The sequence below is a fragment of the Oxyura jamaicensis genome, chromosome 3 (assembly GCF_011077185.1).
Source record: "Oxyura jamaicensis isolate SHBP4307 breed ruddy duck chromosome 3, BPBGC_Ojam_1.0, whole genome shotgun sequence".
Lineage (NCBI taxonomy): Eukaryota > Metazoa > Chordata > Aves > Anseriformes > Anatidae > Oxyura > Oxyura jamaicensis.
Genome location: NC_048895.1, coordinates 34943754 through 34961214, shown reverse-complemented (window position 1 = coordinate 34961214; position 17461 = coordinate 34943754). Strand labels below are relative to the sequence as shown.

The following is a 17461-nucleotide window of genomic DNA, read 5'->3' as shown; positions in this document are numbered from 1 at the left end:
TAGACTAGACATGTAGCATGTTTCAAACAATTCCACTGACAAGGCAGCCAACACTTCAGAGTCCTTTGAGAAATATGTACCGCGTTGTTTTTTTAATAAGAAAATTGCCAGTTGCAGTTATGGCTTTATTTCACTATAACTTCAAACACTTTCGCTCTGCATTCCAAACTCATTAGAATGACAAAAAGGCTGTCACTGCACTCTGTGCTACATGCACCACTTCTTTGCTTTTGCAGATCCACTAGAGGGAGAGAGATCCTCAATAAAATCTCAAATAATGCCAGTACAGACCATTGACATTTTTCAGATATATGCAGGAGAGGAAGACTATATAACTTTAAAAGAGAGAGTGCGGTAACATCCAACTACAAATATAAGAAATGCATTAACTTAGAGCAAGGAGTCCAATTAGTTTGTTTCTGAACTGCAAGCCATTCAGTACCGTATTTTCCATATATAATTGGTCATGTTCAGACAGATAGGATCATAGACTTGTTTGGATTGGTAGGGACCTTAAAGATCCCCTAATTCCAACCCCCTGCCATGGGCATGAACACCTTCCACTAGACCAGGTTGCTCAATCATCTTTTTACTTCTTACATTGAAGAAAGTCAAAATATTTAGTATGCAGACCGTAAACTAATAAACCCCTCAACTGATGAAAATTCGGAATAGTATTCTAACACAGATACATTATGAAGACTTATCTTTCAACATTGTTAGGAAATGATAATGGACTTACAAAAAGCTTATATGTGTGTGCTTGTGAATGTTTTTACAAGCAGCAGTGCATAGCTAATCATCTTCAGACATCTGCTGAAGTGTTTTCAGGACATATTACATTAAGCTTTGCTTTTTATTTCATCTTGATGGAAGCTAGAGCACCGATACGCCTGTGAAACAGGTCAGTTAATAGACGATATGAATTACATTCTTTCTTGGCTCACAGAAGTTATATAAGAACATTTATTTCCTCCAATGCTGACATCATCAACCACTAGTTTCTGATGCAGTTAACACATCTCCACCTATACCTACTACTACCAAGTCAAAAATCACAGGAAGGAGAAACAAAGATTCTCTGTACAATTCAGACAACTTAAAAGTTACAACCACTCATGTTGGTTTGTGAGATAATAAACAGTTGGAGTGCATTAAATATTTACAATCAAATAGCCCTTAGGGAAAGGAGAACTGCAGGATTTAGAGGAGAAAACATCCAACTAGTAGGAAGGAGAATGTGGTAGACAACTGCATTATTTTAGCTGGCAAAAGACACCTTACACTTCTAGGTATCCTTTATTTTCTGGCCTCATATACTGCATAACAGCACTGCTTGGTCTAGCTAGCTTAGTTTCTGTTTCTAAAGGCAGTGTTGAAAAAACTGTGAAGAATGGAAAGGAACTTTATCAAGTCACCCTTTTTTTCTGTAGTTGAGACAGCCCTACTAAGGTTATCCACAGCTTCTCTTCTACACAAGAGAAAGAAACCTGGCACAGAAATACTATATCTTGTTACACGGACAACCTTTAAAGATTAATGAGGACAAAAGAACTCTTTGGTTACATGAACACAAAAGTCTTGAAGTCTCATAAAATGAGAACTCCCTCTGTGTGTCCCAGTGCTATACTGATCCATCTGCTGTGATGTCTAAGTGGATTATAGATACCACCTGAAGACTGAAAAATACTGCGATTAAGAGGTATAAATATATTGGTCAGGTGCTTATTTGCCTAAGGCAGTCAGCCAGTTTCTTCATGTAATAAATACCACGACCATCCATTTAGTTTTTAGGAATTCCATTTACGTGGATGGCAATCAGGTTGAGAATCACTGTTAAGCAGCAACAATTATGCAGACAAAACACCCAAATGATTAAAATGGCTGGAGGCTGAATCATGATTAGAAACAAGACTTATTGCCTTTTATGCATGAACATTTCATTTTTTCATCTCTATTTGATCAATCTTCCAAAAGTAAGTTAAGAGACTTACCAGCTTCCTGTGAATTCAATACTTCTAAGGCATGCATCATGGCACTTGCAAAGACATTGGCATCTTCTTTGCTGCCAAAATTCAGACCGTAGACTTGCCTTGCATCACGCCATTGGTGAAAGGTCTGTGTAGCCTGATTGTACTTCAGTCCTTTCGGAATGGCACAATTTATTACCACCTATAATAATGAAAAATTAAAGCAGTTTAAAGTGCTGTTTCATCACAAGTTTCAGCTTCATTTAGTTTTTATTCCTTAACCGTGTGGGTTAATTTTAGTCCTGTAATCTACAAGATTGACAACATTGAGTAAGGTATTTCTGCTTATGCTACCAAAGTTGATAATTCGCATTTCAAATGATGCAGTATTTCCTAACAGCAATGTAGTAACATCAACAGTTTCTTTACCAGCATATGAACATGCATTTGGATTTTAGAAACCACCTTGGTTTTCCATCAACTTCAGAGTACTTCTGAGAATTTTTCTAACCAAGTTATCACCATTCTACTGTGGCTGCTAAACCCCTTAACTTGCAGCGCTTTCAGTAACAGTTTACACGGATTTCTTCTATGCATCATAAGGTATCATCTTGCAAGATTGTTATGGCTCACACAAAAGGTGGTAAATTCTAGCCAGCAGTACAACCACTTGCTACAAGCCAACCTCTAAGAACATCCCATTGCACTTGGATAACTGTATCCTCTCAGCTTTATCTACTGACTAATGGCAAAAAATATATATACTTGTCCTCAGGTAAATGAACAGATACTATTTATTATTTGAAATACGTGTTTAGTGACAAATCACATGTGAGATTATCATTCTATGTCTCAGGTTTTCTTGATAAAAGATCAAAAAAAGAAGGTGAGAAATTTTCCTCAAACAGAAAGATAATAGATATAACTCCACCCCAACTATCACAAGGCAGATCATATCTCACAATGGCAGTGCTAGTCTGCCTTTTAATCTAGATCTATTAAATTCTTCATCAAGGAAATTAAGAAGTAATCATTACTATTCTCTTCTCTAGTTCTCAAAGTAGTAGTTGATCAGCATTACCAAATACCTGATTTTTTTTTTAATTAACTGATCAGGGGAAATGAGAAACCAGGTATCCAACTTTCTGTAATACAGAAACAACTAGAAAAGAAGAATTGTTGGTACCAAAGTAGACTGCAGCTAACTGCATAAAATAGGGAAGAACATTAGTTCTTAGACTAACGTTTTGGCTAAAGGAGAACCAGATGATGTGTGCACTAGTCTTCCTCCCTACCCTTTGTACCTGCATGTAGTAAGGAATGGCAAAGAACGTACACGGAATGTTGCCTTGAAGGTATATGAAGCACTTAGCTGATGGGGGGAAAAGCTGTAATACAATTTTCATTACTTGAGATAAAAATAAAAGTTTACTATTTACAGTTCCCATTACTGAAGACCTATTTCTCAGTGTCAAAAAAAATCACAAAAATAGCTTACGATTTCTATTCAAAGTTTTCAGAGATTCACTTACCTGATGATCCTGAATCTTCCTGCCCACTACTCTGAATGTGTTGTTGCCTGTGTGATGATATATATGAACTCTGCTGAATCCAGTTGATCCACCAGCTGGTACCCATTTCTTATTGGCATCATCATAGACCATTACAGCAGCTCGTGCTTGGCAGATACTCTGTTCACTGTTAAAATACAAGTAATTTAGATTAGAACATAAAAGTTACTTAAGACAAACTATCTTTTTTGTTAAATCCTTTCTACTTGAAAAGTTAAAAGTAACGCTCCTTGCACAGTCCTCTTTCACAAATTCAAAACTGCTAGCACTTTGACATTCTGCTTACAGGCATCCATTCTGAAAATCTGTGGCCAAGACAAAGAAGGCATAACAACTAGTGAAAGATCAAGAAGCGATTTTTTGCACCTTTTTTTTTTTTTTTTAGCAGTTTTCTCCCTGCATGTTTTCCTTTCTCCTCAACACCAGCCATGAATTTTAAATAAGTGCTAAAACCATATACAAAGTTTTCCACAAAGACTGAAGAACAACACTGTAGTTGTACTAGCTCCGTACAATTTATGTTTTCCAGGGGAAATTACTTCTACAAGAGGAGGCTTGGAAGGCCCTAGCTCCTGTTAACACATAAGGACACATAAAAATGTATGTGCAGATTTTAAAAATATACATATACACACACACACCAGGATGAAGTTCAGCACACAAAAGTTCACCTGCTAACAAATGAAAAGCTTTTTGGTTTTGACATTTTACAGCAGTCAACACCTAGACGTTTTATTTCCTCCCTAAGGAACAGTTCTGTTAATGACTCAAAGCTACAGTTTTAATCATCAGGAGAGTTTCCTGCTGCCATTAAGTGGATTAGCTGTGGACAGTCATCTGGAAGCTAAGGTACAGTCTAAAGTTAGAAGGCAGCATATCATGAACATCATCCTAACAGAAACGCAAGAGACCTGAACATACCATAAGCACACCATTAGGAGGGGTGAGGGTGGAACTACACATATTGTCTTTATAGACAATGTCCAGTGCAGAGAAGAAATAAAAATAGAAGAGAATGGTTTCTTATCAGTAAGTAAAGTTATCTGAACATTGCACTCCTGCAGACCCAAAACACATGAGCTGTCTGGCTTGCAAGGAATGTGGCCTGCCATTTGGAGAATGGAAATGGCTGAAGAGACATGCATTTTTCCTAAGTTACAGAGGGACAGCAATGAAATACTTGTTCATAAAATATGAAGGTGGGAAAATACAAATTCCCCTCACCTATCCTTTAAAGGAAAAAATGCTGCATTTCCCAATATCTCATTTTCCCTTTCCTGGCACAAGAAAATACTGCAGTGCATCCAGCTGTTTTGTAAGCTTTCAATAATGATGTTTTTGACAAACCACCAGTCAAACATAACACTGACATAGCATCAGTTTCTATCACATTTGCCATGGCATTCAACAACGACAACTAGAAAAATGCTTAACACCAGAGTGGTTTTCAGGTTTAGGGGAGAAGAGAGATTGTGCTTGGTAGCAAAAGACTCAAGATGAGAGGAGGAGATATGCTTGCAGTTCTAAAATTGCACATATATTCTAGCCTCATCGTCTAAAATTGTAATAGGATAACAACATACCATGAGGCCATCCTTTTTCTAGCCAGAAATTAGTTCAATATAGGTATAGCAAAATTATAATATATGAACTATACTGAGAAAAGAAGTGTAGCATCTTTACATCTGCCACTTAGATTGAAAGGATCACATCTGATCCACAAAGAAAGCTTTGCATCTAAGACTCCAGTTCTTCTTAAAATAAACTTAGCTGCAAGTTTCAAGTGCTTCACAGTCCCCTTAAAAAGCATGCCACGGGTATATAAGAACATTCCCTCATCTGAGGGGAGGACAATTCACAAACATACTGTTTTTCTCTATTTAGAGGATTCTGGCACATAACTATCTTACCAATGTTCAAACCCAGGAAGACTCCACATTGTTGACAAAGTGCAAAACAAATAACAATGGTTTTCTAAATCACGTAGCAGCAGTATTACAGAAAACTTAAGGACAATTTCTGAACCCCAAAGCACAGTTTTGCTACATTTGAATCTGGATTCAGAGGTATGATAAACCTCAGGTGACATGAGAGTACCTAGATACTGATTTGTAAGCAGAGCCATTAGGCCTACAGAGCGTTTGTCAAAAAAAAAAAAAAAAAAAAAAACAGATTCACAATCGTGGCAGACAAAACTTCATTTAGATTCTATTAAAAAATGGAGACACTGAGCATAAGCTAATATGTTTCAATAATAATAAAGGTAGAACCAAAGAACGATGAAGTAACGGTAAATGAGCAGACTTAATTAGTAGCACTGACCATCAAATTTAGCCTTCTTATTCTCTGCTCTGTCACAGTCCTTCTACAACTCCAAGTTCTCACAAAAGCTCTATTTTTACAAAAGCTCTTATTTTATTTAACATAAGAAAAAATACTACTTGTCCTACAGCTATTTGGTATTCAAGTAGCACAATCCATGAGCACAAATAAGATGACCTTGAGTACCATTTCTATCTTTTCTTTAAGAACTGTTCAAACTATTCTTAGTTCTACTTCCCCAGCTATGCCTTATAACTGGAAATATTACACAAAAGTCTCCATCACAAATATTTCATGCTCCATTTGAAAGAATTTTGTTAATAGTAGTGGGTTATTCTTACCCATATAAAGATATGAGATGATTCACATCCTTTAAAAAATGGCAAATCTGAACGATTTCCAGTTGACCTATTCTATTATTACAAAATAAGCACTCTGCTGTCATTTCACACAAATCCTAAAGCTAAACCTTTAATGTTCCTGATCTGTAATTTTCATATCCAGGTATCAAACTGAAGATAAGGAACTCCCCTCCTGCTAGCAGTTCTCCCCACCCACCATTCTGTTTACCAGCCTGCAGTAGTTAAGTCAGAAAAATGAAACTACCACCAGAAAAAAATTAAGCCACCACAGTGTGCTAGCTTTCTTTCCAAGGTTCGATAACTGTACATTACTAGATATAGGGGAGATTATCTCAATTTCTTTCCCTTCTTTCGCCAAGTTCCACATTCTAAAATGATTACTTCTTATTTTTAAAGTAGAGCATGAATACATGAGCTTTAGCAAATAAGAATCCTTAGACCTTCTCTTCAGTGCTTCTGTGATAGTTCAGCATTTGAGCATAGCACATTACATTGCAGCAACTGGACATCATAAACTAAGTATTTAAGTCCCCCCAAATAATTCACATTTTAGAAATAAGATCCTCCACTAACCTGAAGGGACTACACCAAATCAGTACCTACACAAGTAGCTCATTACTACATCCTTGACAAATCTAATAAAAAAACAAGGTTTAGTTTGCTTTCCTTGATCCACCCTCTCCTGGGAAAATGCCAAATTTAACAAAGGCTGTTACTAGAACTTGACCCAACACCATACGTTTTGGCAGGAGCCAAACGTATCACAAGACTGCTTGTTATATTTCTTGCTCACCGAGCTTATTATACTTCTCTGTTGTATTTCCAACACCTGACAGGTCTTCACTCACCTCAGTATTTATACATGAACTCTATAATACTTTTTTTTTTTTAATGCCCATGTTCCTTCACTGTGTCAAAACCATTCTGTGTGATTACAAGACTTATTTTCATGGACGGAGTGGGGAAATGAACAAATGCTCTATGGTCACGTTCCAGAGCAAAAGGAAAAAGGTCTTCATCTCTTTGCCATGTCATTAAGCCTTCAAAGGCATCCTTTGTTTACTTGCCTCTGCAATTTTTTCTTTTTCTCATGTGTTGTACTGGTGTAACAGCTATATTTGGCTTAGCCTGTACGTCCCCAACAAAAACATTCACTGGGGTACGCAGGAGAATAAGGGAAGGCAACTCTCTCCAGCTTTACATGCTGCTGCCAAGACACACAGCTGTTCAAGAGCTGACTGCCAACTTACTGGGGAAGTGGGCTGGGGAACTAAAGTGACAATCGAAATCTTAACTAAGTAAGATTAAACGATTATCCATTCCCAAGTAAATTTACTAAACTAAGCATATGAAATTATATCTAGACAAGGGAGGATTCACGCAAAACAGTGCTTACCAAACCTCAGGAAGGAGAAGCATACAAGCTCTCTTCCCAAAATCTAAAGCTTGACAAATAGCAAGATAAATATATGTTAGGAACAGTTCTTCTATAGACAAAAATCTAAGACTGATTGTTAAACCCAACCATTATTCTGGCTAAGTCCACCTACAGCAATACTATATAAAGCTAAAGACAGGGTGTGGGGGGAAGTAAGGGGAGGTCTGGCACTCAAAAGGCTCACAGAAAAAAAACATAGTAGTAAGGAATCGTAAGTATAAGATTATTCTTATGGGAGAATATACTTTCCTCCTCCAGTGATGAGATCATATGGAAAGCTCAAAAAACACAGCAAACTGAACCCTGACATGATTCTTTTGCCCAGATGGAACGCAGTCCTTCTTTCACATCCCAAATTCTTAAGCTCAGTGCACAACGACACCAATAAAGTCTGCTGACCTAAGCCTCCCCCACCTGCCCCAAAGGGAACGCTTGTTCCCCACCCCCCCACTGAGGTAGAGAAAATGACAAAGTCATGTAAATGCTCAAACGCATATGGAAAACTGCAGAATTGCAGCCACATGATGAAAAGATGATTCAAATAAATATAAGAACCAAAGCAAGGAGAAGCTGAGATTGCTTGGGTTTTCAGTCTTTAGTGTCTTAGTGATGTAACAACTTGGGTAGGATTTTTGTTTATTTTTTGAAAATCATATTGCACTACTTACTACTTCTGGTGATTCAGTGGTGGTTTTTTTTTTTGGCTAGTATGCTCTCAATTCATAGAAACATAACCTTCATAAAATGTGCAGTCTTCGTAGGGCAGAAGGGAATGGAAAGATGCTGATTCATCAAGTGCCTACTTAGGATTTTCAAACTGTGTGGCATAAAGCTAGAAAAACTCCAAACACTTCAAACACTCCAAAAACTCCAAACACTATCTTAAAATACATGTTTTTATAAAGCAACAGAATACTGGTCCAACTATCAAGTTTTATGTCTTGGTGGTGTTTTGTAAGATAATTTTCCCTGCTTGTTCCTGAACCCCTACTGGCATAATACAATGAAAATGTATGTTCTCCACTTCATTATTAAAAGTAATATGTACTTGGCACTGCACCCCTACTTTCTATCAACGACACATACTCTACAAAATTGGCATGTGTTCTAAACAGCTCAGTTGGCTTAACTCAATAGTTATTTGCTAGCACCTTAAAAGTTTTTAAAAAGTTTCCAATGCCCTCAAATAAGATACCTTTCAACTGGTAAGTTAGAATGGAGAAGTAAGAACCCCTCTTTTTTTTTTTTTTTTTTTTTTTGCAGGGCACTGCAAAAACCTAGCTGAATACATTGCTGCATGAAGCACTGTGTGCTTGGCACAGCAAAAGGAACCAAGTCGTATTGTTGCTTGTGTCCAGCTTCAAATGATGTGGCTTGTCCACTCCTGGACCTCAGACAGTACAACATTTAACTTGCTATTCAAGGCTTTAGAGCAAGAGCAATCTGAGACCAGCTTATGTACCTAATGACCAATTTTCATGCAGATTCTTCTTCTGACACTACAAATCCCTGAGAACCAGAGTGGCTGTTCATTTCTTATAGCACGTCAAACTCCTACATGTTACCATTCAACTGGGAGCTCAAAACAGAGGGAGTAGCTCCACATCACTTCATTAACAGCTCTCGTGATTCAGTGCTTGCCTTTGATTAGAAAAACTTTTGACTGATAACAGATGCATTCCTCTCTCCCATTTTTTATTCTCTGATAGGGATAAGCATTCGTCTCTCCCACTTTTTCTTCTCATGAATTACTCAGAACACAAATTAGCTGCAACACGAGAAACTACAGGGAAATCCGCACGGGAAAGTCCCAGCTAGAATTAAAAAACACTACTGCTGAGGAGCAAGGGAAGCTGAATCTAACTATTGGGATTCAAAGCCTGCAAAGGAGTGAAGCTTTGCTTTTGGCACAGCATTCTGCAACATTACATTCCAGAATTTCCGTTGGTATACAGCTTATTGAAACTGAACATCCTTTGCTCAATAAACACCTTCCACAAAGAAAACTGCTTTTCAACTCACGCGTAAAAAAAATCACTTAACATTAATTTAAGAGCAGTCTGGTCTTACAGTAAGTAATTTACGAATAAATTTCTCTTCCAAAAAATCTGTTCTTTCAGTTTCACAGTTTTAGCAGCAAACCATTCCCTGGCAGCAGGTGACCATCAAAAATACTAAGGAAATCATGCTAGGACTCTCAGGTAGAAAAAAATATTATTTTTAAAAGCTTAATCTCAAATGAAAGTCAGTATTTTTCCACATGGAATTACCAATTTATAGCCCATGTATTTTCTTTTATTTTTAAAAATATTGTTACACGCTACCATATTTAACACAAAAGTATTCTATGCGGGGGACATGCAGTCATTTGAATTGACAATTCAGTCCTACCTGTAGGTTTCTCATGCTAGTTCACATAAAATTCAGCAATTCTTTTCATTAAGAACTGTTGTTTAAGTTTGAAAACATATGCCTGAGTCAGGTGCTCAAAATTCGTAATATTAGAAATATGAATCTTCAGAAAGTGTCTATACAAATTATTATTTTTTAATTGGAATAAAGTATGTGTTTTGGACACAAGCAGTGCAAGAAGTGGAAAAAAGCCACTGAAATGACATGAAAGAGTTTCAATAGGAAGAATACAGTAAAGTTTTGATTTATGTATTAACTAGGGTTTTATATGTGGTCTATCTTAAAGCAATAGGTGAATTCCAGAAAAAAAAAAAAAAAAAATGTATGTGCTAATTCTTAACCTATTCAAACTCAAAGGGAATAAGGGATATTTAACAGAAAATACAATGACAGTCAAAGCAAGAAACAGCCATGCTACAAAGATTAACCTTAATAAAAGCAAAGCATTGACAGGAACTAATAATAGCAGCCTCACAACCATGGATTTTGGATAGCATGAAATTAGCTATATATGATTCACCATTATTAATGGTATATAATATTAATGAACATAAACATATATAACTAATTAAAGTTGCAATCTCCATCCCAAGCTTAACTACATAAACCATCTGTGGAGTCAACATTCCAATTTTCATCTCAAGCTGAAGATGACATTAAGACATCTAGCAAATACACATCACTAAAATTAATTATCATATCTAATACAGATTAAGCAAAGTTTAAAGTTTCAGATCCAAAGCACAGGAGCAGAGGGAGAATAGCATCAGGAAGCTAAGTTTTACTAAAAGAAATACCATCATCTTTGAAGCAAAGGCTTGCAGAAAGGAAGCACATTAAAAGGATAATTCCAAAACGCTGGAAGTCAAGGAGATGAGGAAGAAGCCTGGCCTGACTAAGCAGGAATCTGCTAGAGTTTAGGTGGTAGAAGAACAAACACGGACACTGGAAGCGAGGTCAGGCGACATGGGAGGGCTACAGAGATGCTCTTTGCTATTATAGGGAGCACATGGTCTGGCTATTTCATTACAATGGTTTTGTAGTGAGGAGAGGGTGGAAAAATAATCTTTCTAGACATTCTTATTATCCTGTTGAAATATAACCTTATGTTCAGTCTCTTTAGAAATATGAAAGAGGATATTTCAGGTTACACTTATTCCATGCACTCATCCATGTTATTTTTTTCTTTTATCCTCTTACACAGGGTGCTCTCTTAGACATGGCATTCTTGGTAATTAATTTAACCAGATATTTTTCCTGAAAATCTTGCACTCAAATCAGTTTTTCCACTCATTCTTCAAACATATTTCCAAAAGGCATTTATGACTTTACTTACACTAGAAGGTTATGCAAAATCTACGCAGTAATTTAAATAGATTAAGTTTCCTCAATGCATTTTCAATACAGTGGCATTGCAAGCCAAAGGTTCTGTCACAGGCTGGCTCATACTGCTTGGAGAGCAGTTTTACTCAAGAGTGAAACAGGAGCACAAGATTGCTATCATAGTCTTTCATCCAACTTGAGACAGGTTTTTATGAAGATATACCACATACCGAATTTTTATAAAGAAAACCATAACATCTTCAAGAATCAGATTCTCAGTTTGTATACTTTTTGACAAAGCAATTGGAAAAGAAGCTCCAGAGCACAATCTGGGAATTAACCTATTTGTGAGCACCAGGCTGCTGTTATTGAACAAAGCTAACAGCCATAAAACCAATACCTTTACTGAAAAGGAAGAATCATAGCTTTATGTGTTCAAATCCTTTAACTTAAGACCAGTGCCAAAGGCTAGCCAGATACTTCCTTCCTATAAATAATTTATTTGATGGTTTGTTGTTTTCTTTGCTACAATTCTATGAATCTGAGCCCAATCATACTATGTAAAGCCTTCAGTGGGCATGAAAAAACACCATCTTTAGCAGCTAGATAGATGGTTGTATGATGATTTTGTCATTTCTGTTATTTAACATACAATTCTTAATCTTCTATATGTGTTTTAACAAAAAAAATGACCGTACGTTATTTCTTAAGCTTTCAACACATGGTACAAATCACAGCTTTCAAAGCTCAGACTCCCAGGGCAATCCGAGTCCTTGACCACTCCGCAATAGAATCCGTCATTACCTCCCCATTGCTGCAGATCACGTAACTCATTTTACTTCCAGATAAAGAATGCTCATCTTCTCTTGAAATAGCACGATGGCATTTTTACATAACCTATTTAATATTATGGATGCCTCTTATGTACAGAGCTGTGTAAAGTGAACACTGCTGATCTTTGAGACATTACAGCCCCGGTACTAATATACAAGTATGCAATTCACAGCTCGTTACAAGGAAAATTGTTGCATGAAATGCCTTTCTAAAACTTACTTCCACCTAAAAAGTACAAAGTGAAGCCTACTTAGTTAAAAACAAGTGCTCGGTTAAACACTGCATTGACATCAATACGAACCAAAGAAAATGTGGATCCACTACAGAAACAAGACAGGGTATCTAGCTGCAAAGGACACAGAAGAGACTACATGCATTTGCCTCAGTCTCTACCAATGTTTTCTTCCCAGATTTCCCAGGTGCACATGCCTTGTTGCCATCTGGAAGAACTGAGTACTTACTACCTGTGGTAGAGGAAGTTTAAGTCAGAGGCTCCTTTTCAACATAGAGGATATTAAATTCTCTTGAAATTAATGACATACCCCAAACAAGGGTGGAGGCGGCAAGGTATGACATCCTGAGACTACTAACAGCTTTAACAAGTGATCAAGTTCCTGTCAGCTGCGAAAAGGCATAGTCATGACCATACTAAAGAAGTCCAAGCACAAAAATGCAGGGAGACAGAGGCAGCCAGCATAATCTTTGTTAAGTTAGAGGGCAAATACTCCAAGAGGCCCTGGTACAACCATCTGAATGGCAAGGAGGCAGCTGAGGACAGCCAGCAAGAATATTCAACAGCAAAGTATACCTGATCAACCCAACTGCCTTCTGTGGCAAGATGACTTGCTCTGCCAACAAAGGGAGTGATGTCGATTGATTTGACTTCAGCAAGCCTTTTGCCACAGCGTTCCACAGGACTTGAAGTCCTGTGTGGGCTACAAAGATCTCATTTGTATTTAAAAAGGGGAGGGGGGTTACAGTGAGGAGCACTTTGAAGTTCAACTGGTAAACTACTACCAATGAACGTCTCAGGGTCAATAGCTAATACTGTTTAATGTCTTCATTAATGCCCAGGAAAGCAGGATGGAGTGCAATCTCAGCAAGCCTGTGGATGGCTGGCCACAAACTGAAGAGATCGATATGCCGAACAGTAGAGCTGTGATTCACAGGAGTCTTCACAGGCTGAAGAAACAGGTTGACAGAAGCCTCAACAAATTCAAAGGCACGAGCAAAAAAATTGCACATGTGACTACAGAACGACTGGTCTGTAGAAAATGATTATCACCCTCTATTCAGCACTTGTGATACCTTATCTGGAACACCGTGTCCAGACTGGAGCTCCCTGGTACATGGAAGACCTGGACTAATTGGAGTATGCCAAACAGCAGGCACTGAATTGCCATTTTCAACCACTCAGGTCATTATAGAGAACACAGACTCTTCTCAGAAGTGCAGAAGAGAAGGATGAGATGTAAGGTCAAAGGTTGCAAAAAAAAAAAAAAAAAAAAAAAAAAAAAAAAAAAAAACTTTCAACCAGAAAACAAGCAGTTGCACCAACAGAGCTATTAAAAACTGGAACAGGCTGCCAGAGAAGCTAGCTGTGGAATCTCCATCCTCAAAGGACTTCAGAATTTAGCTGGACAAGGCCTTGAGCAACCCAACCTAACGTTGATGATGGCCTGGTCTGAGCAGGGGACTGCTGCTGCAGATGAACTCCCTGAAGTCCTATCTTGACTAAATCACACTACAGTTCTAGAAAGAAATAAATTCTTTGAGAAGGTCCCACTGATTTGCAGACACGTCATCAGAAGTTCCTTATTTCTGACTGTTTTGGCACCTCATTTTATTGGAGCATTCTTCCCATGGATTAACATCATGCATTTCACGCTTGCAGTTTCAACCGGCCTCTCCTTGTGTAGTACATAAAGGCGTTCATTTAGAGAGCTCCAAAAGTTCTAATGCTCAATGTCTCAAACCGAGAGGTTTAGATAAACCATGTATTATTTATAGCACTGACCTGTACTACAAAACAAATGTCTAAATATTTAAAATAGTCTAAAATAGCTTCGTAAAATGCTGTTATGATTAGCAAAGTGGCTCATTGAAACTGTACATGAAAGGGAAACAAAACAGTGTTCTCACTTGTTCCATCCGTAGTTGGAGACAACAACAACAGAAACATTGAACTGAAAGATTTGGTAAAATCCAGATAAAGGAAACCTCTCAATGCTTCCCTTTTTATATCAAACAAAGCAAGTTTTCAGTCTTCAACTACTTATAGATCTTCCTGAACTTTCTATAATTCTTTCTACTATTAAATACACACCCCATGAACTACTTGAGGTATAACAAAGTGAGACAGAAATTTGGGCAAGTTATTTGAACTGAAACACTGCTATTCAAGAATGAAGCGGAAGGATTACTCCAAACGTCCTATAGGCAATATTTACACAACCCCAGCATGCTTCCCCTCCTCCCCCCCAATGCTTTTGTTTTTTTAAAAAAGCACCCAGCAACACACAGAAGGGAATCCAATTGGTACTCTCACTAGAATAAGGCAGGAAAAGTGAAGCGTGTTTTTTAAAAAGCAGATGAATGTTTTTTCTGCGTGTCCAGAAAAAGGAAGGGAGAAAAAAAGACTTTAGGAATTTAAGACATTTACAGAATCACAGAATCGTCTAGGTTGGAAGAGACCTCCAAGATCACCGAGTCCAACCTCTGACCTAACACTAACAGTCCCCACTAAACCATATCCCTAAGCTCTACATCTAAACGTCTTTTAAAGACCTCCAGGGATGGTGACTCAACCACTTCCCTGGACAGCCTATTCCAGTGACTAACAACCCGTTCAGTAAAGAAGTTCTTCCTAAGATCCAACCTAAACCTCCCCGGCGCAACTTTAGCCCATTCCTCCTCGTCCTGTCACCAGGCACGTGGGAGAACAGACCAACCCCCACCTCGCTACAGCCTCCTTTCAGGTACCTGTAGAGTGCAATAAGGTCACCCCTGAACCTCCTCTTCTCCAGGCTAAACAGTCCCAGGTCCCTCAGCCTCTCCTCGTAAGACTTGTTCTCCAGACCCCTCACCAGCTTCGTAGCCCTTCTCTGGACTCGCTCAAGCACCTCCATGTCCTTCTTGGAGCGAGGGGCCCAAAACTGAACACAGTACTCGAGGTGCAGCCTCACCAGAGCCGAGTACAGTAGTCGAGTATTTAGTCGAGTATTAAATCAAAAAGGACTGCAGTTATGCACCAAGATGGTTAACAAAGGAAGCTGCTAGCATCTCAGCTGAAATGGAATTCTGTCTCAAAAAAGAAATTAGACAAGTACCTGACAAGGCTGATCACAGTACTCTTCAACTGTTCATTCCAATGAAAAACTGGATAGATCAGTCCAACTTTTCTGCATGCTCTTCACAACCACTCTTTCTTTCTTCTGTGCTCACCCAAAGCTTTCTCTTTTCATTTCTACTGTGCTACCTGCTGCAACTGCTCCATTCTTTTACCTCCTCTCTTCTGCTTCCCCTCCTCATCTCAGTTATGCTGGCTTGCCCCAGCAATACATCTCACTACACTATCCTTGGTTAAGGTGACCAACTCCTCCAATTCCCTGTTTTCAGACAGGTGCTGTTCTCAAATCTCTGGGTGAAACCATCTCTCCGCAGATCAAGCCCATGTCTAACTCCATGTCCTCACTATTGCCTTTCCAGATCTCGTCCATCTCTCACCACACACCATCCCCACTTTCAAAATACAGTATTTTTTTCCTGTATGCTTCAAACACCCACCCAATTCACGGCCTGCTAGAACAAAAGTGTAAGAACTGACAAGTAGTCTTAATTTTCACACAGCAGCTCATAGGGCACGGGATTTATTTACAAGAAATCCAAGGAAGAATTCAAAACTGAAAATATATATATATACACACACGCACACACACACACCAGCCTTCTGAATGGTGGCTTTATTTAGATGGTAGCCAGTATTTACAAAACACAACAGAAGATGTGCCAGCATCTGAGATACTGAGAAGTGACAATGACATCGTTATAATATTGCATAACTAAGTTCCACAGTACCGATAAATATTGTGCCTGGTAAGTCAGCACAGATGCTCCTTGTTCACATAGAAGGACATCCTCCACTAAAGAAACTCAGTTTTCAGTTGAAAGAGCAGTGCCTGTTCAGCATCCCGGTCTCCCTCCTACCACTCAGCACTGGGAAAACCTCAGAAGTACAGAGTATTCAACTCAGGATTTGATTTCCAAATGATGCAGCTGGCCTCAAGTTAGTCAAAGTTTACTTACGTTTTTATAGACAACTGCAAAACCAGGGCAGTATCCATCATGTTAGTAACGCTAGTGTTCTCAGAAAGTATGCCCATCTAGCACAATGGGTTTTTCTATTTTTCACAGCAGTAACAAAGCATCGAAGACAAAGTAACACATCAATTTTCTGGAGTCAATCTTGAAATACCTTCTGTTCCCTAAAAATAACTGAACGACTTAAAGCTTGGTCTCTTGCTATGTCTGCTCTACTTCATCATACTCTTCTTCAGAAAGCAGCAAGTGTATGCTGAAGGACGTGTAAGAGGTAACAATTTTCCATATCTGAAAGACTTAAAATGAAGACTTCCCTACCTGGCATTTCAGCACAGCAGCAGGATAAACTGTTGTAACATTCCCAGCAGTTCCTTCTTCCCCTGCCACACACACACACACTTACTTTTGGAATCTTTTTCAATTTTAATCCAGTATTATGTTAACTCCTATTTCTTCCCCACACCATTTAGTCTCTACGCATCACTTTTTACACAAGCCTTTTTTTTTTCCTCACTCCTCTAACCTAGTTATTAGTAATATCCTTCTTGAAGGAGTTAGTTAAGCAAAAGTTAGCTGGTTCAGAAACCCTTCAAGTCAGGTTTTAAGTCAGTCAAGATTTAAGACTCCAACTTGAACAAAGCCCTGCCTCGACTACCCTCCCTCCCAATTCCTCCCATCTTCCAGCAAATTTTGCTAATATACTTCAATCAAGACACTAAAGCTTGTCTTTCTGCAATCCAATCCCTTAGATCTAAGTACACTTTTTTAAATGCAACTTAACCTAGTCATTAACTTAATCATTCAGACCTGTGATCATTTTACCTCTGAATATCCTTCTTACAGTGTTATTTTTGCCAAACAGCAAAAATTTCAGCATTTCCTCAAGTCTGAAGATTGGCTTCAACAGTT

General features: G+C 38.2%; 1 protein-coding gene across 10 annotated transcripts in view; it reads right to left on the bottom strand.

Annotated features, from left to right (window-relative positions):
- The window catches only part of ENAH (ENAH actin regulator), a 97005-nt gene that overhangs the window by 46722 nt on the left and 32822 nt on the right, over nt 1–17461 (bottom strand). For all 10 annotated transcript variants that reach the window (XM_035320331.1, XM_035320334.1, XM_035320333.1 and 7 more), the window contains exons 2-3: nt 3503–3668; nt 1995–2172 (exon numbers count right to left, since the gene is read on the bottom strand). In XM_035320331.1, coding sequence (XP_035176222.1) covers nt 1995–2172; nt 3503–3668 — 344 coding nt within the window. The remainder of the gene's footprint in view (nt 1–1994; nt 2173–3502; nt 3669–17461) is intronic.